A 22,509-nucleotide genomic window follows, 5' to 3' on the forward strand; every position below is an offset into this window, starting at 1 on the left:
ACAGAAGCCAATGGTCAGCGTTTGGTCATACGGCCACTCCTGGCATATGTCTATTATATTGCAATAGTCATAACATCCCGTCCTATGATATGGGCTGCAGGAGAATACGACCCGAAAGTAACGGCGGGAGAATTATGTACGCATGCCGCGGGGGGCTATAGCTGCGGGGAGCTCAAAGCTCCCCCTCCATGCGTGGATCCACGTCGTGAACAAGGAGCAGTTTCCTACCGCAAGCTACCGTGATAGATTGCACGACGGCGATCATTGGTGCTATCGATCAGAGGGTCATACTCCGTGATATTGATTACGGCTATTGGGCTCCGTGATATTACTGCGCTGAAGTGGGCAACCCTTCAAACCAAAATCTATATAAGGATCTCAAACCCCCCGGGCCCCTTATCATCCGCTCAAACACAAACACTTCTTTCACTATCCAGATCCATTATCATTATTATTTCCAACACAGATCACTCCCATCAATCAATATGCTTTCCATCGTATCCCTCTTGGCCTGCGTCGCCGCCGTCGCCGCCGTCCCAAACCCTGCTCTTGGCGTTCCTGTTGCCACTGGCACGAGCAGCTCCGTCCGTCCTAACCCATCCCAGGTTTACATCAACAGTATTTCCTACGGTGGAACTGGATGCCCACAAGGCTCTGTGGGATCCTTCATCTCAGATGATAGACAGACGTGGGTGTCCAAAGGCGCCATTGTAGTAGTTGATGCTTACCCGCCTTCAAGGTTCACCCTCATTTTCGACTCTTACGTTGCATCCATCGGCCCCACTGTTGCCGCCACCGAGAATCGCAAGAACTGCCAGCTGAACTTGGACCTCCAGTACCCGTCTGGCTTCCAGTACAGCATCTTCACAACGCAGTTCCGTGGTTACGCCGCTCTTGACAAGGGCGTGCAGGGCACACAGAAGGCCACCTATTACTTCTCTGGCCAGGCTGCGCAGGTGTCCAGTTCTACCGTCTTTGATGGCCCCATCTCAACTGATTACTCCGTCTCTGATAGTGTCCCATTCACCTCTACCATCTGGTCTCCTTGCGGACAAGCTCTCCCACTTAACATCAACTCCCAGGTCCGCTTGACTAGCAGTGTTTCTGGCGCGACCGGTCTCCTCACAGATGACTCTATTGATGGCCACATCACCTATGTTGTTGGCATCCAGTGGCAGGCTTGTGAGTACCCTTCCTGTAGCTACAAGCACATGGAGCGGTATAGCGTCGCGCTCCATTGTTGATATTGGAGATTATGTGTGCATGCGCTAACTATGAGCAGGCACAAAGTAGATTTAAACAATCTTCGAGACGAGGCAAGCACTTTCGTCGATTCTAAAGCTGCTCGTTCCTGGAAATTTGACCTGCGGACTTTGGTGTGGATCAAGTTTGATGAATTGGTGGACTGTTGGATGGGAAGTATTGGCCAATAGTGACGAGTGAGTGGATGTTGGTAGTTGGTAGCTCGTATACTGTCAGATCAAATATCTTGTCTGCAAACTATTTTTCAGCTAAATGTGACTGCTTTGACCGCAAAGCTTGTGACATCCCTATCTTTATTCTCTGGCTTTGGTTTGAACAATAATAGCATATCAGATGGTTGCTCAATAAAGACTGTCTCACGGGAAAGGTATGGTTAACCCGTTGCCTAGATTCAGCTAGTTGAATGTGCCAGTCCGCGCAACAATATCTTCAAGAGTTAGGTTGATAAAACCTGGAAACTTTCGCAGTGTGACTCCTCTATCTTTATTCCTTACTGCTGTACCGACCATATAGTTGCGACCCAATGCCCGGAGCTCCATCGTGACATTCTCGACGTGTTCGCCCTTGAAGTAAATCTCAAACTCCTTCGTTGTATCGCCGAGGAGAAGGTCAGAGTCATCGTGGGGGGCTTCTTTATTTGCTGTAGGGACTGTGAATTTTCGAAACTCTAGGTCTCGTAGCCATGGGGCTAAGAGGGCCTCTCCGGTCATTTTAATATACGCTTCCCTGAGGCACCAGAAAGCGAAGAAGCGTCGCAGCTTCGCGTCGATGATGATATCGGCATCTAATTTCTGAAGAGCGCCAGAATTGGTGGTCCAGGAAACTGACTCATCGCGCCGCTGGCAGTTCGCGATACCATCCAGTGCTTTCCCTCCCACGTCGATTTGCAGTGGTAGAGATAGATTCTCGGCGTTGTACTTCATGTAGTGAACTTCGTGCGGAGAGAAGACATCGGAATGCATGTCAATCCATGTAAAAAGGCCATCCTTGCGAATGGTAGCATTATCCGAGCGCTCGTTAACACAGACGACATCGATTCCAACCTCGACTTCAGGGTTAGCGCAGGCGATCAAGGGGACTAGGCCTGCTTGGTGGGAAACGTTGAACTCCAGTGCCTTTCCTACGCCATTACTGGGATAGAAGCACGGTTTTCCATTTTCATCCCTGGAGACAGTAGATAGAGCCCATGGGACGCTTCCTAGCTCATGGATAACCAGATGCTTCAGCAAATGCGACGCTAGACTCATCTTGGCATCCCGAACGAACCAGTACTTCAAAACCCCTTTCTTTTCCTGGGGCGGCAAAATCGCCAGAGCATCGGCTGCCTACAACTTGATCAGTACAATATGAGGTGATGTTTGGGGTATACTTACCACTCGCTCAAATGCCTGCATCTGTTCCTTCGCGCCTAGGGATCCGGGAACAACCCAGAGTTTCCGCGTGTCGACTATCCATTGGAGAAATTTAATTTCTGAGCTTGCCATTTCAAAAACAAGAACTAAACGGCAATAACTCCAGTTGCGAGTTCAGAATAACTAGATGCCCAAGATTTTTGACGTTGTCCAACGGAGTTGCTTCAGCTTTGCTGGAGTTTGGGATACTCGGGGGAATATTATTCCGGCCGATATGTATCCCCCTGTGCTGTTTGTACATACAACAAACATGGAGTTATCTTCAACTTTGAACCCAATAAATATCAATAAAGTAAGTCACGTTTCTAAGATCTAATTAGCCCGAGGGTATATTATATGGCATAATCGATAGTCATAATCTCCAAAAAGTTAAGTGCGGCTACGTGATTAGTCCTTGGACTCGATTTACTACCAATGATATCTACTGGAATTCATGCTGTTTACTTTGCAACACTTTTTACGGTCGATATTTTTCCTTATTCATTATAATATGTTCTTTGTTTTATTATATTTGTGTTGCTTGTTCTTAGTTGTTGTGTCCTATATCTGAGTACTCTAGAGATATCCTGTTACTAACTCCACCGGGAACGTCATCCATCAGCACTGGCATGACAATGACGACTTCCGACGAGGAGCACGAATCCGGGTTTGTTAAGAAGATTTCTTTTTTTTGGCTTCAAAATCTTAGTACATGGATTTGTTAATGTACCAATGTCTTGCCGATAGCTAATAATCCTCTTTCTCCTGCCTCCCGTATCCTCCACGCACCTTGAACAAGCTCACGACGGTGTTCTTACGTCTACATACAGCCTAGGCCAACAGAGATGGCTCCAATACGCCGATTCCTTATCACTGACGAGATTGGCAAACAAGGCGGTGCCGTTGTGAATTCCTTGGTTGAGTACCGTTCCAAGCTCCCATCGGACCAAAAATTTGAGATCTTATGTCTCACGCCCAACGCCACTTCCGAAAAGGCCGTCTCTCTTGCCTCTACTGACGGCGTGACAATCGTCGTTGGCAACCTCTTCTTCCCCCTCTCCGCTTTAGACAAAGCCGTGCCTATCGATGCCGTCTTCTGCATGACCTGCCCCAGCGATCTTGGCGACGAAGAAAAGCAAGCCACTGCCCTCATCGACGCCTGCCTTACCCATGAAGTCAAGCACTTCGTCTTCAGAAGCGTGGACCGTGGTGGTGTAGAGCTCAGCGAAACGAATCCCACGGATATCCCAAATTTTAGAAGTAAGCACAATGTCGAGAAATACCTAAAGGAGAAATGCGCGGAGTCGCAGATGACCTGGACCATCCTCCGGCCTGTGGCCTTCATGGATAACATGATGCCAAACATGACAGGAAAAGCATTCGCAGCCATTTGGGCGCAGATCGGTGAGAAGCCGTTGCAGCTCGTGTCAGCAAGGGATATTGGGCATTTTGGTGCCCTGGCGCTGGTGAATCCGGAGGAGTATGTGGGACGCGCGGTTGGGCTAGCGGGGGATGAGCTGAATTTTGAGAAGGCTCAAAGGGTGTTTAGAGAGACAATAGGATATGAGATGCCGCGGACATGGGCATTTGTGGCGAGTTTAATCAAGTTTGCGATACCAGAGATGGGCTTGATGTTTAAGTGGTTACAGGAAGAGGGGTACGCAGTTGATATCAACGAGTTAAGGGAGGAGTATCCGGAGCTGCAGGACTTTGGAACTTGGTTGAGGGATGATAGTCAGCATGAGCTAGGTCTTCCATCTTAGTAGCAGGTGGAGGCTTTGAGGCGTATTGAGTTCGGAATGAAATTGCTGGCGTTGAGAACATATTCGTCGGCCTGAAATTTATACTCCCAATACCTGATGTTAATATATCCATCAAACATGGATAAAGCGAAAATAACGGGCTACGCCCATCCACTTAAAAGTGGCTGGGTTTCGCTGAAGCCACACCACTTCACGGCAAAAGGGGGCTGCGAGAATTGGTTTATGGACCAGCTGAAAGCTACTGAATTTATGGATATCTGCAACAATTATGTATTGATTCTATACAGCTTTTCCAGTGGTGTTGTCTATCGTCATCATTTTTGTTCACCACCACTCCATCTTCTCCCTACCGATATCCTACTGTCAGCTTTCTCCTGTTGCTGTTGCTGCATTCTTCTCGCCGAGATCTAATCTGCCACCGGAAGGATATTCTCACTGATATGAACCTCCGTGTCACCATACTTTCACATGTCCCCCACCCTCCGTCCAGTAACAGCTACGTTTAATTTATCTGTTAGCAAACTCACATGACATGTAGGCGATGGCGAAGAAGGAAATCCAACAAAATTTGACCAAGGAAAGAGAGTGAGACGTCGTATATTGTAATGTTCATTTCTAACGTATATGCACAAATCGAAAAAATACTTAATAATAGAATGCTACGGCTTCCCCAAATATCCAAATTTATTCAAAATATTACTATTGTGGACCCATCATGCCAAATGAACTCCAGCCCAATTTTTACCCAGCCACCATCGACGCCCTCTTCGCAATCGCAAATAACCTACTCTCAGGAACCTACCTCGCCAACACTTAAAACAACATCCCCTTTAATTTCTTCATATCCTTAACCCTATAATCTTTCCACACAATAATACACACAAACATCAGCACGACCACTGAGGTCGACGCAATCGTCATCCGCTTCTGTGCAACACCATAGGCCTGCACGACCGCCATTCTTGCCTCTCTCCCCCACTCGAACTCCAGCTGCTCCCTCAAGCTTCCATAGATCTCCCCTGCGCGTCCCTTCTCGGCCTCCGGAAGCGCCGCGGTCAGCGCGTCGGGTAGCGTGTTCGTCCATATTGCACCAGCCATCGATGACCCGATGGCACCACCGACTGCTGCGGATAGCCCGAGCACGGCTAAGATAGCCGCAACGTCCGTTTGATTTACGGCAGCCATGGCGGCCATCTGCTCGCAAATGACAAGAGTACCACCGGCGAAGGCAATGAAGATCTGGCACATGACAACGTATCCGATGTTATGGGCCGGCTGGCGGAAGTGGATCATGAGCCCGACACCGAGAAGGTTGAGGGGCGCGCCAAAATAGAGCGCAAGGGGTTTGATACGTCCCGTGTAGTGGATGGCGGCGGCGACAACGACGGCCCAGAAAGAGCAACCGATAGAGAATATATTAAAGACGTAGCCGGCGGTGGTGATGCTCAGCCTGTGCACGACCTGCAGGTAGGAGATATAGTAGTTATCCCAGAGGTAAAACGAAGCAAAGGATATAGCGGAGAGTCCGCAGGCACCGATGACGGTGCGGTCGGTGACGAGGTGGAATGGGATGAAGGAGCGAGGGGAGAGGTATTTCTCGTATAAGCCAAAGGCGACGAGGAGAGCCACGCCAAGGACGAGCATTGTGATTGTGGACGCGGCGGCCCATTTGTCTGTTTGGGAGCCGGCGAGGGAGAATGGGAGGAGGAAGAGGGCAAAGCCGGCGGAGATGAGGAGGATGCCAACGACTGTAAGAGTTAAAGCCTGATAATCATGAAATGAGTGAAAGGAAATACGTACCATCGAATTCGATAAAATAGTACCATATTGACTCTCTCAAAGTGCGGCCGCTGTCCCTCTTCTGAATAAGGCCGAGCCTGGCTGCCTTTCTCTGGTTGGAGAAGAGGATATAGAGGAGTGGAAGGACGACGATAGGGGTGGCAATCGAGAAACACCCGAACGCCCACCTCCAGCTGCTATTTTCGTAGAACGATTCAGCGGCCTTTGGACCGGCCCACGTGGTAACTATATAGGGGGTACTGGCGAATGCGAAGGCGAGTGCTCTGTTGCGGAGGTTGGAGGTATCGGCAATGAAGACGTCAAGGACGAAGCCTATGCCATTGTAGCCAACCCAGTAGAAACACTGCGCAGCAGCGTAAGTTTCGACGTTATTACAAACGGCCATCAAGATTAGGCCTATGGTGCAGAGAGTAGTCATGATAATGAGGCCTTGCGGGCGGCCCCAGATGTTGATAAGCTGAGCGATGGGAAGCTTGAGGACGCCGCCGAGAATTTGGGACACGATTCCCGTGACAGGAATTAAGGAGTGCGAGGAGAAGTCGGACATGACATAAGGCAATAGATTGCTAGTTATCTGCAGCTGCAGTGAGTTCACGAAAAACACGAGGAATATACTGCGAGCACACATTAGCATACAATTCCGTCATAGCAGACGTCGAGTTGCTTACCAGAAATAGGCTGCATATAAGTCCTTCTTCGTCCAGACAAGTACAACGGCCTCGACTTTTTTAACACCCTCAGCAGCGATCTCGGATGGCACCTCATCGTCAGAACTCGGCTCGCCTTCTTGCGTAGGAGTAAGAGCCTTCTCTGTCTTCTCCGAAGGAGAGGCAGCCTCGCAATCGACCGCATCCGGCAAGGGTGCTGTTGCCTCGATGTCCCTTCCATCGATAAAGCGAGATAAAATATCCAATCTCATCTTTGGGTGCGTTATTCACAGGAAATGGAGAGTCGCCAGATTGTGTTTTGATCCGGAAGCATGGGGGATCAACGGTTTAAAAATATATTGCAGTATGACAGGCGACAGATAGCTCCCATGCGTCCGGGAAAGGCCCGTACGATGGAGTAGTCGGGCATAATGGTGGCGTGAGGTGATGGTGGGCCTATACTCGAACTATATGTCGAAAGTAATGGTCAACAGTCTATTTACTTTAGTAGGGGTCCGCCCGAAGAAGCGCAGCAGTGAGAGGTTAAGGATCGGATATAAGATGGTATGGGATGAGAAGACTAGCCACGCCCGAAAGAAAGACATATGGATCGCGTGGATTGTTTACCATGTGCGTTCGCGACTGATCATCTGGGATTCGCGGATTACCGTCGAACTCGCCGGGTCGTGTTTGATGCTCCGAACAAGCCATCATACGGGTAGCTGTGCCTACTGGCAAAGGCCACGGCTAGCCATTAATCTCCAGCGACCATCATTATGGATTCGAGATATACCTAGGAAGCCCAAATATCCATGCGCTCCGAAGGATTGATGGATACCGATGGATACTTGTCCAATGGTAGTCACCCATGGACGCTGGCTATCCAAGAGGGTACATGGACCCTCCCATCTGATAATGCGGCATCCATGCTGGTGTCACCCACCAAAACCGTCAAAACTCACCAAAAGCCACTCATCAGCTATCGACGGATCTGATAACTCTAACGCGACGTCCATCTTCCTGCCAAGACTTTTGTTATTACTATTTGCCAAGGAGCAGGGAAGAACTCTGCTATACTATTGTTTTAGTATCCCCGAGACAAGGACTTCTTACTCCCAACAACGCCAATCTCCGCCATCATCATCATTAGCCCACCCTTGGCGTCTGATCCTAGTAGACCGCGCAATCTGATTAGATAAAAGTGGTGAAACATGGGGCGATCTCGGAACACGACGGGGTAAGACCATAGGACAGCACCAACATGACAGGGCATATTTGATGTTCCCTCATACTAATCTGCCCTGTACGCAAGCACATACTGAGTACAAAGTGCATGAGTCGCTGTCGCCGCTATTGCGAATATCACACGGTTCCCTCTGTTCCCGTCGTTCCTGCCACTTTTACCGTCTTGGCTAACCAGTCGCGCCTTCCCTCTTTATCTCAAATACTGTATCCGCATTACTATTATGCCGACACTCCGACAACGGATGGTTCTTGGCAGGTGCGATGGGCTGCCCTGCTTCTTGTTCGTTCCTTCCCTTCCTTAGAGCGGCAGTCACTAGATCCACTCCCAGCAATTAACCACCAATGACCGCAGATGGCCGCCAATGATTGATCTTATCAGATGGGCGCAGTCAGTCAGGCCCGCCAGACCCGCCAGACATGGGCCAGATACCATGTTCCAACGTGGTTCAGTTATACCGTGCCGAGTACGGTGCGGAGTACTCCTCGAAGTTCTGTGGTGCCGATGTACGTTAGTATGCATGAGCCAGAGAGGCCGTGGCTTGCTTTAAGATGCCAGCTCATAGCCAGATTTCATGGCACCTGTACAACTTCCACTCCGGTTGAACCATCCTACCCTCATTATCTGTCTTGCTTCTTTCCTGCTCTTTTTCTTCCACATCACCTCACACCATCCCACCCAAAGCCAGTCTACCATGGGTTTCCTATTTAGCAAGGAGGAGTCGACGCCGGCCGAGATGGTCCAGATCGTGCCGGAGAATATCGCTGAGAAGCCGCAGAACAGAGTCCTAGTCATTGGCGGTGCATATGCCGGGCTGAGCGCTGTCATTCATCTCTTGGAACTGGCAAATGGAGGAGAGCACCGTCCGACATCTGTCCCGTTGCCGCCGGTCACGGGCAAGCCGCTGCGATCGTCGGTGCAGATCACGATGATAGATGAGAGGGATGGGTTTTGTAAGTCTCGCTCTAGTCTCGTATCTTATCTGATCATCTTGCATGCGACCTATTCTTATACCACTGCAAACAGATCACACTATCGGATCGCCGCTCGCGTTGGCGGATGATGAATACGCCGAGAAGGCATGGAGGAAGTACGCTGATGTAAAGGCTATTCAACACCCTTCAATCCGCGTTGTTCAGGGCAGCGTGACAAACCTCAATTGCTCGTCGAAGACGGCGACGATAACTTACTCTACTGGCCATACCTCGATTGTCGAATACGACTATGCCATCTGCTGCTCTGGTCTCCGCAGAGAGCATCCTTCCGTTCCACAGTCCATTTTCAGGGAAAAGTATCTTGAGGAGTGCAAGTCACACATCAGCGACATACGTTCTGTATCAGAGAGCATCGTGATCGTTGGAGGCGGTTTGTTGCCCAATTCCCGTCTAATTTAATTCACTCAGCTCACTATTATCACAGGAGCCGTTGGGGTTGAGATGTCTGCTGAGCTGAAACTATGCTTCCCGGACAAATCGGTCAAACTAATCCACTCTCATGATCACGTCTTAAGCGGGGAACCGCTACCCGATAAATTCAAAGACGTTGCTCTAGGGCTCTTACACGAGCAAGGCGTCGAGACCATCCTCGGCGAGCGCGTTGTCAGCTCCAACCCAGATAGCCCAACTGACACAGGCTTCACCGTTCGCCTCAAGAGCGGTAAGACCCTGCGTGCCGGGAAGGTCATCTGGGCCATCTCTCGCCCCGTCCCAACCTCCACGTATGCCCCAGCCGCGGCCCTCGACCACGAAGGCTTCATCGCCGTCACCCCTCAGTACGCGCTCTCACTACTCCACTAAGCAAGAATGCGCTAACAGACCTGCAGACTCCGATTCCCTTCAACTGTCCCAAACGCCGAATACCACTTCGCGGCCGGCGACATCATGGCTTGGTCAGGCATTAAGCGCTGTGGAGCCGCTATGTACTTTGCCCAGATCGCCATCGCCAACATGCACCAGCTGATGCTGCAGGCCGAGGGTGACACCGACACGAAGCTCGTCGACGCGCCTTCCGTGGAGCCCATGATTGCACTTGCGGTCGGGAAGAAGGCCGCTACGTTCTATGCGGACAATGTTGCGGCGGGGGAGGAGCAGCTGAAGGCGTCGTTTGGCGAGGATCTGGGGTTGACGGGTGAGTTCTTTCGAGGTAGTGGATGCTTGTTAGATGATAGTGCTAATGAGTTGGTTTTTTAGTTGTTTGGAAGTATTTGAAATTGGGGGAGGCGTTTGAAATGCCAAAAGAGAAGGAGGTGGAGGGGAAGGAGTCGAGTACGGAGGCTACCTGAGAGGTGGTGGCTGGAGTTTGGGTCGAGTTGGAGATGTTTAGTCTGCTACATAGAACTGTTTATTGGGGGGAAGGGGGGGGGGGGGTTAAAGGCTCTGGTGATACAGAGAGGTGAGGTTGAGACTTGGTTGGTTCAACGTCGGGAGGTTAAGGAGTTTAGAGTGGTCATTAGAGATTTGTTTGGTATTTTGTATGGGAGGGAATTTGTTTTAAGATACTCTAATATTATAAATATATGCGTCACATCAAATTGGCATAGAAAACAGTACCAATAAGTAGATCGAATTTCCATATCACATCAATTATTTTCTACCTACAATTTCAATAAAATAAAATACGAAGTATGGCCATTGTTTATTTGTTTTTATTATGTGCTTATACTGGCTGCATGGTCGGCTCCGATCTGTCGCTCTTACCGGTGCCAAGTGAAAACCAGAGAATTATCAGATCAACAGGGAAGAGGATATGCCCCGCTTTTTGTGGTCGATCAACCTCCCACCTTCCTAGAGTGCTTTCCCTTACATCTACCGCAACCACAGCATCAATTTTCCAGAGTTCTAGCAACTCGTTTGCACTCGACAAAATATCGCCGAATTCGTATGAAAACAAATCTCGTAAATACCACAAAAGCCCAACCTACCAGCATAGCATCTAGGTTCCCCATCCCTTAAAGCAGCGCCGCTGAGTCCTCAACAGACAAAAGGGGTGGAGACGTAATCTAATCAGATGGGGGATGAAACTCTGCCCCACCACACCAAATACCGACTCCAACGTTCCACTGGACAACAAAAACCCAGAGCCGAACCCACCATCGCGATCCACGCCCAACCACTCACTGCCGTGTATCCTCCTTTCTCCAAGATCATGTTCACCGGCTACTGTAGGCTAAGTGGGGGAGATGAAGAGGTCCGGCTTATCAGATCCTTCCCTCTAATGAGCGGAGAAGAAAATATGTTTTCGCCGAGGGTGATATGGGGGGTGGCTTGCAGAAGGGGAAGGCGTACCTACGCCTAGACGACGGGTATCTTCGCAAGTTGATGCAAGGTGCGGAGCTTCGCGCCAGCCTGCATGCTTATGAAGTGCCTAGAGCTGGAAAAGGAGACCAATGCCGGTCAGTCGGTCAGAATGTGACGGTCAGTCCTTGTGTTGCTGTTGGCTCATTTTGGGCTCGGCTGCACGCGCAGCACATGTGAACCTCCACTTTCACCTACGAACCATACAGCACCAAGGAGCTGGGGATGGACCCACGAGAGAGAGAGGGTCCCGATGACGCTTCCAAGCCGAATACGGATACCCAGCGGCAGTCGGGACGGGGTTCGTCGGGGAGGAGCGGGGAGGAGGGGGGTATTATCAGATGGCGCGTTGTTTAGTGTGAGCGTCTCCACCACACGCACACTCTATTCTCTCTCGACGCCCCTTCTCCCATGGCGTTTTCTTCATCCATCGTCTCCTCCTGCATACCTCGTACGGGGATATTGAGACTGCAGTTGAACAATGGCTGCTGTTGAAGTATCTACGCCGGCGGCGGCGGCAATCGGGCTCGAGACGGGGATGAAGAGCAGCGGAGTTTTCTCGCGCACGCTGCGGATGCCGATGTTCAGGCGGCAGGAGAAGAAGGATGTTGTGGCGGCTAAAAAGGGCCCGTCGTACTGGGACCTCCTCTTCCGTTCAGGGGCGGAACCCTTTGACTGGGTGCTACTAGGCCTCGGCACTGCCGCTGCCCTAGGAGCTGGCGTGCCGTTCCCCCTGCTCGGAATCCTTTTCGGTGAGCTCGTCGATAATCTGGATAGCACTCAATGCGCAGCCGACGATACTGCGAGCTTCGGCCTCACGGCAGCCATTCAGCATAAGGTCCTCCTCGTCGTCTACGTCACAATCGCCAACTTTGTCCTCATTTACGCACACACCTCGTGCTGGAGTATCCTCTCGGAGCGCATCGTCCGGCGTCTACGCAAACAGTACCTCGCCGCCATCCTGCGCCAGGAACTAGCTTTCTTCGACACTCTCGCCTCTGGTGAGGTGGCCTCACGTCTCGATGCTGACTTGCAGGCAATTCAGACGGGAACTTGCGAGAAGGTCGGCATCTGCATCTCATCCTTCTCCTACTTCCTTGCCGCATATGTCGTGGCCTTCATCAAAGCCCCAGCACTCGCAGGCATGCTCATGTCCATCGTCCCCGCCTTCCTCCTCATGGCCCTCGGCGGCGGCCACTGGGTCAAGAAGTATGCGAGCGCGGGAACGGACCACGTCGCAGCCGCAACCGGGGTCGCTAGCGCTGGACTGAGCAATATGACCATCGTGCATGCGTTTGGCGCTAACTCACGCCTCGAGCGCATGTTTGCCGAGCATCTGAGCAAGGCGCAGGTTCAGGGCATCAAGAAGTCGATCGTCAGTTCCATCCAGCTGGGGTTGCTGTATTTTATTGCGTACTCGGCGAATGCGCTGGCGTTTTGGCAAGGGTCGAAGCAGATTGCCAATGCGGTAGCGAGTAAGACGAGCGGAACGAGCGTGGGGGCGGTTTATACCGTTATTTTCATCTTGGTTGATGGTGAGTTCCCTTTTTTGTGTGGGGGTTTGGTTTGGGGCCGGACTAACACGTGATAGCATCTTTTATTATCAGTCAAGTGGCGCCGTTTTTACAGCTGTTTGCGACGGCGGCGGTTTCGTATGGGAAGGTAGTTGAGACTATTGATCGCCCGTCAAGGATTGATGGGACATCGGATGAGGGGCTCGTGCTCCCAGCGGTTGCGGGCGAGATTGAACTGAGAAATGTCGGTTTTGCCTATCCGTCTCGTGCGGATGTGCCTGTCATCCATGATTTGTCTTTGGTTATACCGGCAAATAAACATACGGGAATTGTGGGACTATCAGGGAGCGGTAAGTCAACTTTGGCTGCGCTGATCGGGAGGCTCTACGACCCTATCTCTGGCGAAGTCTTGATCGACGGCCATAACCTCCGCGACGTCAACGTACGTAGCATCAGGCGTCACATTGGAACCGTTGCTCAGAATTCATCGCTATTCGATAGGTCTGTCCTAGAGAACATCGCGCACGGCCTTATCAACTCCCCCAGCGCGGGACATGCCCAACTACAGGACGCGCTCGTCGACGACAGCCTGGTCGACTTTGTCACACGAGTACGGAGAGGTAAAACAGTCGAGGAGGTTTTGAGCGACAGCTCACCGGAGACGCGACAGATTTACAATCTTGCAGTAGCCGCCGCCGAGGACGCCAATGCACTGCGCTTTATTGAGAATTTCCAGTATGGTTTCGCGACATCAGTTGGCTCGACCGGTAGTCAGCTATCAGGTGGGCAGAAGCAGCGCGTTGTCCTTGCACGCGCGCTGATTAGACAGCCTTCAATTTTGATCCTGGACGAGGCGACAGCGTCGCTTGATTCTATTAGTGAGCGGATTGTGCAAGAGGCGCTGGAGAGGGTGACGGACTCGAGCCGGACTACGATTACGATTGCACATCGGCTGTCGACTATTAAGAAGGCGGATAACATTGTTGTTATGCGCGACGGGCGGATCATCGAGCAAGGGCCTCACGCGGAGTTGCTTGGTGGGGATGGACCATTTGCGACTATGGTGAGGTTACAGAATGCTGGAACGGTGGCGGATGATGCGGTTTCGTCACGGAATATGTCGTTTGATATTGCATCTGCAGACAAGCCAAATGCATATGGATTATCGAAAGACACGCTGGTTGAGCTACCCCTTGATGATACCTCAGAGAAACCCGAGGAATCGAAGCTAGGGAGACCACATATCTCTAACCTTGCAGGTGTCCTAATAATGGGGCGCCCATACATCGGCTTCATACTCCTTGGAGTTAGCGCCGCCATCATTGTCGGAGGCTCCTACAGCGCCGAGGCGGTTATCTTCGGAAAAACTGTAGGCGAGCTGTCGGCCTGCAAAGAGCCTTCTAGCATCAGCTCCAAGGGCGCCTTCTTCGGTCTAATGTTCTTTGTCCTCGCGCTCATTGAGTTCTGTGCAAACATGATCTCCACCGCCTCCTTCGGACGCGTGGCCGAGAAGATGCTTACCCGCGTGCGTATCCTTTGTCTGCGCTTCCTCTTCCGCCAGGACATCCAGTGGCACGAGGAAGAGGAACGCACACCAGCCAAACTTCTTGCATATATTAGTAGCGATGCGAATGCGATGGCGGGGCTGACGGGCACAATTCTCGGTGTCATCCTAGCGATTTTAATCAACATGATTGCGGGTATTGTTCTCGCGCACATCGTGGCCTGGAAGATCGCCGTTGTCCTGCTGTCGATGATTCCCATCCTACTAGCATCAGGTTATCTACGCCTCCGCATCGCGGCATCGTTCCATTCTCGTCATCAGAAGGCGTTTGCGTCTTCGGTTGGCCTCGCAACGGAGGCGGTCGGTTCGATGACAACCATTGCCTCGTACTCTCTTGAAGACGAGACATTGCATGTTTATGAGCGCTCGCTACGTGGGCCATATAAGGCCACACTAAAGGCTATTGCACATGGAAATTTTTGGCTAGCCATGGCTTACAGTATTGGTAACCTGGTCTACGCTCTCGCCTATTGGTGGGGTTCACGCCAGATTGTCGCAGGTCTATATTCTCCAACGCAATTCTTCACCACACTTCCCGCTCTACTTTTCTCCGCGCAGTCTTGCGGCCAGCTTCTATCCCTTGCGCCGGATGTATCGAAGGCCACGGTGTCAGCTGGACGAGTGCTTGCGCTTCTTCAGTCTAAACCCAGCGACAGCGGGCAGTCGAATTTCCACAAGAACCCGAAGAATATTGGTGGCAGTGATGACTCGGACGCAGAAGCCGGAGCGGATGTAGACGACGAGAAGGTCGGCTCCAATTACCTGAACGCCCCCCGCGGTGCTGCCATCCACTTCAAGAATGTACATTTCAACTACCCCTCGCGGCCGTCCATCCCTGTCCTCCAAGGCCTCACCCTCTCCATCCCAGCCAACAGCTTTGTTGCCCTTGTTGGCCCCTCCGGCGCCGGCAAATCAACCATCATCTCCCTCCTCGAGCGCTTCTACTACCCCTCGATGGGCAGCGTCACCATCGACGCGCGCGATATCGCGCGCGCACCTCACTCCTTCCGCGACGCCATTGCGCTTGTACCCCAGCACAGTGCTCTCTTCGAGGGAACGTTACGCTTCAACCTAGAAATTGGAGCTCGTCCGGGTACTATCCCTAGCATGGCGGACATTGAAGCCGCCTGCCGCCTCGCGCATATCCACGATACCATTATGGCATTGCCGCTCGGCTACGAGACGCCGTGCGGGCCGCGCGGAAACCAGTTTTCCGGAGGACAGATGCAGCGACTTGCTATTGCCAGGGCGTTGGTAAGAAAGCCAAGGTTGTTACTGTTAGATGAGAGCACGAGTGCGTTAGATGCTGAGAGCGAAGCGGGTTTGCAGGCTGCACTGGAGGGCGCAACAAGAGCAGTTACGGTGGTGGCGGTAGCGCATCGGATGAGGACTGTTAGGGGGGCGGATTGCATTTTTGTTATTGATGGAGGAGTGGTAGTGGAGGGGGGACGGCATGAGGAGTTAGTGGGGAGGAGTGCGGCGTACAGGGAGATGGTTGCGCACCAGACTCTGGGACTGTAACGAGGTAAATGGAGGCGGGATCAGAGGAATATGGGTTTTATTACTGGAGTTTGGGGGGAGTAATGGTAAATATCGCGGAAATTATATTAAAGGATAGATAGAGGTTTGGCATATACAAAAGTCACATATAATTTTTGAGAGTTGTGCATATTGATCATCGACATCGAGGATGATGGACGTCACGTGCATCCAAGTCCGTCCCTGCCACAATGTGAAACCAAAATATACTCCGTACTGACCACAATCACCATTATAGGCAGTCCGTTGGAGTAACTACTGCAACTCTTCCACCCAGATATCACATCCCTCAAACAAATAGCTTCGAGCCGGAACCACGCCAATAAGCCCCCGCGCCAAATGTGACAGCTCTCGCACACCGTGCGCGTTCTTGGCAGCCTACGGATAGACAAATTGCCGGCCCAATCGCGCTCCGCAAGGGTTCAACTCGTGGGCACGGCATGTCAAGTTGGTGGCTTTTGGGCGTGGAAACGGTGGCGTTTGGGGCTTGGTGGGGTCCAAGCTTTAGGGATCTGCCGATGGGTGTGCGGCCGCTTTGACTGTTTGTGGCGCTCGTTTCAGGGGTTGGGGTTGGGGTTAGGGTTGGGGGTTTCCAAAAACGGCGAGCGGAATGGTAGATATCACAGACGTCGTTTCATGATGTTCGCAATTGTTACCGGATGGGAGCTACGGTTTGTTTGATGTGGGAGGTGGACCTATCGGCGATGGATCTTCTGCACTGCCTCGTTCTCATGATCGGCTGTCACGGCCGAATCTGACGGGTGATAGTTTCGGTTTTCTACGAAAGTGCAAAACGCACAGCTCGGGAAGCAGAAATATGGTAGAACATGGCCTTGGCAACAGTCTCCTATGGTATCATGATGTTTTACCGGCTTTTCTGGCCACTCTTGGCTCTGATTTCTATGACATCCGCTTCGCAGGCGTTGTCCGCTCAAACCCACGGAGTGTATCTTGGCTTCGATCAGGATATGTATATAAGACTCTCTCATCATCGTCTAGAGACTTATATTTTCTACATCAGCAAGCCTCAGATTCCATTTAATACTCATCGTCTTTCTCGACCATTCACCTTTAATCAACTTATTCTACATTAATATCCTTGCTGGTTCAAGATGCATTCCTACTCTCTCCTCGCAGTTGCCCTTCTCGCAGTCTCCGACCTCGTGGCAGGCCACGGTGCAATTGTCTCAGCAACCGGTGACCAAGGTGGCACTGGCTCTGCTATTGGCAGTAAGACCACACAGCCAACCCTGGAATATTCTCTTGTTAACTAACGCCACTAGTTGACCCTGCCACCCCCCGCGACGGCACTCGACGCAACCCCTTTCAGCAGGATACCACGCGCTTCAGAGGCAATGCCGCTAATGCCTGTGGCGAGACTCTTGCTGGCGGCGACAACGACGCCGAGGCCGGTACTGCTGCTGTGATGCAGCTCTCCGGAGACCAGCTCCCTCAGATCAGTCCGGGCGGTCAGGTATCCATGACCCTTCATCAGGTCAACGGCGACGGCGCTGGGCCATACACGTGCATGATTGATGCCACGGGCACCGGCACCAACTGGGTCAATATGCAGGTCACCACCAATGTTCCGGGGAGAAGGGGAAATGACCGGAATGGCGCAGAGACTGATTTCGTGAGTGTTTGATGTCCCTTGGGTGCTAAGTAGACAGTGTGGTGTGCTAATGGTGTACGACTAGCCACTTGTTGCGAATGTCGCAGCTACTCAGACTTGCACCGGAACAGTTGCTGGGCAGGAGAATGTGTGTATGGTCCGTTGCCAAAATCCGGCTCGAGCAGGTCCATTTGGGGGTTGTGTTCCGGTGCAGATGGCTGGTGCAGCAGGCAATGCCACAGACGCTGCTGCTGCTGTTGGCACTGCTGCTAATGCTGCGGGTGCCGCTGTTGGTGGTTCTGGTGATGCTTCTGCCGCCACGGTGGCAGTTACTGCCACTGCCGCTGCAGCAACTGGTACTCAACTTGTAAACTCGGCGAAGTTCCGTAGGGTGACTGCTGAAGTTGAAGAGGATGACGAAGAATTTGATGAGGAGTGGGATATTTGAGAGGTTTTTTTGTTTTGTTTTTGCAAACATGGCTGTAATCTAGAATTATTAGCACGCGCTGGGCGCAAGTATATGTTGGCAAAACTATTGTGATCTATAAAACACCGATACTTAGATATAGTGCTATTCTTTGTGAATTTAAACATGATGCTCCCAGCGAAACCCAGAGTAGGCATATAATGCACCATACACTCCTTCATCCAACTAGCAAGTGATCGTATCTTCAAATAGCACACCACTATCTGTCATGCCTCGGTGTTATTGCAAAGCATTTATTTAAGAAATACATCTTCTCTAGCCCAGTATCCGAGAAAGGGCGTGTGAACCACCCAAAAGGGGCCATACTCTTATAGATCTTGCGACCAGTGATGCCTCGCACTATCCATCTCCCGTTCCAGCATATTTATTTTCCAATCCTTAAGATTGAACAGCCCCTCCTTCAACTCCGTCTTGTCCCCACGCCATTTAAACGTGTTTCCAACAACCTCCGTCCCATCCTCAAACTCGACAATACAACCTATCTGCACGTAACGATCTGTCTCGTAGGCCTGTAGTAGTTAATTTTCTTCAGGCGATTGGACTTCGTATGCCATGCCGTACACTGGCTCATCTGGCTCGCCGCCTACAAGAGCTGGACATTCGCCCCAGAGCTTGCAGTGATATCCACTAATCTTGGCTGGAATGAGGCGAGGTAAGTTGTTGAGTTTCAAAACCTTGGCTAAAGTTTGGGGATCCATCAAGGTGCCGTAGAAGAAGTGAAATTCTTTGGAAAAGGCACGTTTTCGTAACGGCGGATATGAATAGTTGGACTCTTCTGCCTCCATGGATTTGCGGGTCGTTAACGAAGGTGGCCCGAGGTCTTTCATACCGTCCATAGGTGACGCCGCGATACTTTTTTCGGCAACTTTGCTGATGTTTTTACTGCTACTCATGACGAATATGCAGGCGGAAATATATTAAGTGAGCGGCCTTTTTGAAGATATGCTGTTAACACAAGACGGGTGGGCTGTTAAGGGACCATGGAATCACGTGGACATCCATATATTAACCACGCTCTAGAATACAGATTCCCAGGGTATCTCTTTAAATCACAGCCACTAGCCACCGGCACTAATCATATAGTGCTAAAGAAGGATATAAATATGACCCACTGGAGCAACAGTAGCTAATATAATAGCCGGCACATCCCAGATGTCGCTTCGCCTCTAGAGATAGACTATACAAGCCCCTCAATGCTCTAAAACATTCCGGCCTCCTCCGAATCTAAGAAGACTCTCTTCGCAGTCGCCACGACACTGAATCTCACAAAGTATAGTGTCAATTTTGCCGATTACCACACCTTACTCGTTATCCTTAGGGTCAATGATGGTCGACTTGAACTTTCTAGCTGGAACCTTGCGGTTGAACAAGATATCGCTCTCGCGGTAGGAGCGATGCTTGAGCTCAGGTAGGAAGAAGAAAGCCATACCGAAGCAGACGCAAGCAGTACTGCCCCAGATATAACCGCACTTTCCTGCCAAGTTCCACCCTGTTGGGTTGAGCATCTGCGATGAGAGATAGATCATGGGGATCTCAGCGACATAGTAGGCGGCACGACCGACACCGGTACTCAAAGCACGAAGGCGAACGGATGATGTCTCCGCGATAATGGTGTAAGAGATCGGTCCGATAGCAAGGGCGTAAATGAAGGAGATAGCTATACCTAGAACAGCCTGGGCGTAGTTGGTTGCCGAGCTTTGTGAGATAGACGCACAGATACCGAGGAGAAAGAGGAGGGTGACGTTGGTGGCTGTGCCATAGAGATAGATGGCTCGGCGATCGAACCAGTTGGTAAGAGGCCACGCGAGTATGTTAGCAATGAATTGAAGACACGCATTGATGAGGTTGAGCTGGAATGCCTTGTCGGTGTCAATCCCAGCCTCTGAGTGGCAGATTAGTCACACGTGTTGGAGAAGTTGTCGAAAGGAGAGCTACATACGTGTGAAGAAAAAAGTGGCCTGGTTCGCAATCAGGTTGCCAGCAAAGTTTTGTGACGCGTAGATCAAGCAGGTGATAATGGTTCGCCTTAAATCGGTGCCCTTAACAAGATCGAGGAGAGTAGGGGAACCACCTGCCAAGTTCTCGATCTCAACAGTTCGTTCCATCATGGCAAGTGATTGTAGAGCATGGTCTTCAGATCCGCTGCCAAGGCGCTTGATGGAGCGAAGTGCCTCCTCTTTGCGTCCGTGACGAACAAGCCACCAGGGGGATTCGGGGGCGAAAAAGATAAGGATCAAGAGGGGGGTCTCCACAAGTCAGCTTCCGAAGGGCCAAGATCACATGGAGGGACTCACAGGGAAGATCCACTGCAGGGCAAGAGGTATTCTCCACGACCACTCACCCTTTTGCTGATTGAAGCTGTACGTGACGCCAGCGACAATAATTGATCCAATAGACCAACTCGTTTGCAAAGTAGCTGTGCAGGCTCCGCGAAGGACAAGAGGAACAATTTCGCTAGCGTAGGCGGGGGAATTTGCAATGAAGAGTCCCCAAGGAACACCCTCTAACGCCTGCCCTACCACAAGCAGGGCAAGCGAGTTGGCCTAAGTGGATCAGTCAGGGAATAAGATTATCAACATTAGGCTGGACTACTCACAAAAAAGGAAACGAAGATCGTGGCGTTCATGAGAATCAGGCCCATCATAGTAGTCCAGCGGTAGCCAATGCGGTTAGTGATGGGACCAGCCAAAAAGACACCGACAAAAGCACCGCATTGCCCAGCTTGAAAGAGGGCACTCTGCCATTTAGTTTCGATAGTCCAACCGTCTCCCTCGACCCAGACACCATAACGCTCTTTAAACGCGTCAATCACAATAAAATTTCCATTCAGGAACATATCAAACGACTCCATGACCTGCTAGATGTCAGCGGTGTTCTTGGCAAAGACGCGTATTTTCGCAATTCGAATTATGGGAAACTAAGGCGAACCCCAAATGCGAGGAAATGGACTCACGATGGTGAAGCACATTACAGACCCCCAAAAGCAAGCCCAGGGGTATTGTTTGACCGCAGCCAACATGCTCATCTCGTGTTCGCGGTTCTCGCCGTCGACAGCATCGTCCATAAGTTGCTGGTTAATCAAGACATCGGAATGTAGCACGTCTGCCTTGTCAGCCGCAACCTTCTCACCGACAGCGAACGTCTCATCGATTTGCTTGTCCTCGAGCGTTGCATCCTTTCGGTCGGTGATATCTGTCGACATATTGAGGTTGCTCGCTATGCCACAACGTCGATGGGAAGGAAACAGAAAAAAAAAGCTAGGAAAATGAAGGCGACTCGGGATCTTGTACCCCATCCATCTTTTACTCCACTTGTACATCCATGACCGATGTTCATTATCACCCACCGAATTCGCGCACAAATGTAGCGCGCGTGATGCTCGGATTAACTACCATGTAATCAGCGACGTATTACCACATCGAGGGCTACGTATCCTACCTACTACAACCAACTACCCCAGATGTTCCACTATAGCAACTGGCAGCTGCATTTTCCTCGTTCGAGTCCCGGCCCTAACTAAAAGCAAGTTCCTCGGCTAAGAACCTAAATAAAATACTCTTTCCGTTTATGGGTGAAACAGAGAAGAAAAGGGCCGAACACAGCATTGCCTTCCTTTTTCGTTAATGTCATAAATCAGCTCGTAAGGGAGCCAATTGGACGTTGATGGGGACTGGACAATGTCGGTTGGTCGTGGTGCGACGGCTCACGAAAAAATCCTCAAGTACCCTGTCCTGACCCCGCCAACTTTCTCCAACGTAGCTTGCAAGGATGAGATCCTCGCCTTTGCCGTGGCTGCTCTAACTAAAGTAAGATAGTACTGTTGCATCTCAAACGAGGGGAAGGTACTTCCTTATATATGGTAGCTTTCTCCACTATTCCACTCCGCATACTTATCCAGTCATCTAGAAACATCTGGACTTGTGAAGACATCAGAACCACCTTTGAAAGCCAACATAATTTACGAAAGTACAGTATATACGTAGCTTTCGCCATTTACCTAGCCTCGGCTATCAACACCCTCACCTCACAAGCTAATTTGCCGCCGATATTGCCAAATTGAAACCAATTCTCGTTACTTTAGACTTATACGCGATCCTTTGGTTGCGCGTCCCTTCCCTACTCGCCCTCCAAAGCGATCTTCTTCCTAAAGATACTCAACACCATGATCCACGACGGCTCAATTGTCAACGCGCGAGTCTGTGCCACAGTATCCCGGAACGGCTCGAGTGAGACGCAGCGCCCGCCTGCTCGCCCAATAGAGGCGTAGCATAGCTGCGTGGTATCAGCCTGGGAGACACAGTCTAGGGCGGAAGCTAGTTCGTTGGTGGTGTATGCGCGAATGTCGGCGGCACAGGTGGGGCTGTGGTAGTCGAAGACCCTTTCGGCACCAAAG

At 51.1% G+C, this 22,509-nt stretch overlaps 9 protein-coding genes across 9 annotated transcripts; 5 read left to right on the forward strand and 4 right to left on the reverse strand.

The window, feature by feature from the left end:
- Nucleotides 1-189: 189 nt before the first annotated feature.
- VE01_10202 (uncharacterized protein) lies at nucleotides 190-2,839 on the reverse strand. Its single transcript, XM_018279607.2, has 2 exons — nucleotides 2,637-2,839; nucleotides 190-2,588 (listed from the first exon to the last, which is right to left on the reverse strand). The coding sequence occupies exons 1-2, from the start codon at nucleotides 2,745-2,747 to the stop codon at nucleotides 1,659-1,661; spliced, it is 1,041 nt and encodes a 346-aa protein (XP_018125480.1). The 5' UTR covers nucleotides 2,748-2,839; the 3' UTR covers nucleotides 190-1,658.
- On the forward strand, nucleotides 486-1,477 carry VE01_10201 (uncharacterized protein; the record flags this gene model as incomplete). The annotated part of the gene is made up of 2 exons (XM_018279606.2): nucleotides 486-1,182; nucleotides 1,283-1,477. The coding sequence occupies 2 exons, from the start codon at nucleotides 486-488 to the stop codon at nucleotides 1,291-1,293; spliced, it is 708 nt and encodes a 235-aa protein (XP_018125482.1). The 3' UTR covers nucleotides 1,294-1,477.
- A 660-nt stretch (nucleotides 2,840-3,499) lies between the features above and the next one.
- Nucleotides 3,500-4,417, forward strand: VE01_10203 (uncharacterized protein; the record flags this gene model as incomplete). The annotated part of the gene is made up of 1 exon (XM_018279608.1): nucleotides 3,500-4,417. One exon carries the CDS (start codon nucleotides 3,500-3,502, stop codon nucleotides 4,415-4,417), a length of 918 nt encoding a protein of 305 aa, XP_018125481.1.
- Nucleotides 4,418-5,042: 625 nt separating this feature from the next.
- On the reverse strand, nucleotides 5,043-7,431 carry VE01_10204 (uncharacterized protein). The gene is made up of 3 exons (XM_018279609.2): nucleotides 6,886-7,431; nucleotides 6,218-6,831; nucleotides 5,043-6,165 (listed from the first exon to the last, which is right to left on the reverse strand). Exons 1-3 carry the CDS (start codon nucleotides 7,134-7,136, stop codon nucleotides 5,231-5,233), a joined length of 1,800 nt encoding a protein of 599 aa, XP_018125478.1. The 5' UTR covers nucleotides 7,137-7,431; the 3' UTR covers nucleotides 5,043-5,230.
- Nucleotides 7,432-8,347: 916 nt separating this feature from the next.
- VE01_10205 (uncharacterized protein) lies at nucleotides 8,348-10,444 on the forward strand. Its single transcript, XM_018279610.2, has 5 exons — nucleotides 8,348-9,060; nucleotides 9,134-9,472; nucleotides 9,527-9,878; nucleotides 9,930-10,234; nucleotides 10,297-10,444. Exons 1-5 carry the CDS (start codon nucleotides 8,682-8,684, stop codon nucleotides 10,386-10,388), a joined length of 1,467 nt encoding a protein of 488 aa, XP_018125479.2. The 5' UTR covers nucleotides 8,348-8,681; the 3' UTR covers nucleotides 10,389-10,444.
- Nucleotides 10,445-11,738: 1,294 nt separating this feature from the next.
- Nucleotides 11,739-16,124, forward strand: VE01_10206 (uncharacterized protein). Its single transcript, XM_018279611.2, has 2 exons — nucleotides 11,739-12,935; nucleotides 12,992-16,124. The coding sequence occupies exons 1-2, from the start codon at nucleotides 11,882-11,884 to the stop codon at nucleotides 15,997-15,999; spliced, it is 4,062 nt and encodes a 1,353-aa protein (XP_018125496.1). The 5' UTR covers nucleotides 11,739-11,881; the 3' UTR covers nucleotides 16,000-16,124.
- A 478-nt stretch (nucleotides 16,125-16,602) lies between these two features.
- VE01_10207 (uncharacterized protein) lies at nucleotides 16,603-18,182 on the forward strand. The gene is made up of 3 exons (XM_018279612.2): nucleotides 16,603-17,247; nucleotides 17,301-17,650; nucleotides 17,715-18,182. Exons 1-3 carry the CDS (start codon nucleotides 17,130-17,132, stop codon nucleotides 18,075-18,077), a joined length of 831 nt encoding a protein of 276 aa, XP_018125477.1. The 5' UTR covers nucleotides 16,603-17,129; the 3' UTR covers nucleotides 18,078-18,182.
- Nucleotides 18,183-18,424: 242 nt separating this feature from the next.
- VE01_10208 (uncharacterized protein) lies at nucleotides 18,425-19,009 on the reverse strand (the record flags this gene model as incomplete). The annotated part of the gene is made up of 2 exons (XM_018279613.1): nucleotides 18,425-18,625; nucleotides 18,680-19,009. The coding sequence occupies 2 exons, from the start codon at nucleotides 19,007-19,009 to the stop codon at nucleotides 18,425-18,427; spliced, it is 531 nt and encodes a 176-aa protein (XP_018125461.1).
- A 101-nt stretch (nucleotides 19,010-19,110) lies between these two features.
- VE01_10209 (uncharacterized protein) lies at nucleotides 19,111-21,929 on the reverse strand. The gene is made up of 5 exons (XM_018279614.2): nucleotides 21,070-21,929; nucleotides 20,713-20,970; nucleotides 20,411-20,659; nucleotides 20,056-20,362; nucleotides 19,111-19,998 (listed from the first exon to the last, which is right to left on the reverse strand). Exons 1-5 carry the CDS (start codon nucleotides 21,433-21,435, stop codon nucleotides 19,418-19,420), a joined length of 1,761 nt encoding a protein of 586 aa, XP_018125462.2. The 5' UTR covers nucleotides 21,436-21,929; the 3' UTR covers nucleotides 19,111-19,417.
- Nucleotides 21,930-22,509: the final 580 nt, after the last annotated feature.

Source organism: Pseudogymnoascus verrucosus, assembly GCF_001662655.1.
Source record: "Pseudogymnoascus verrucosus strain UAMH 10579 unplaced genomic scaffold scaffold_76, whole genome shotgun sequence".
NCBI lineage: Eukaryota > Fungi > Ascomycota > Leotiomycetes > Thelebolales > Thelebolaceae > Pseudogymnoascus > Pseudogymnoascus verrucosus.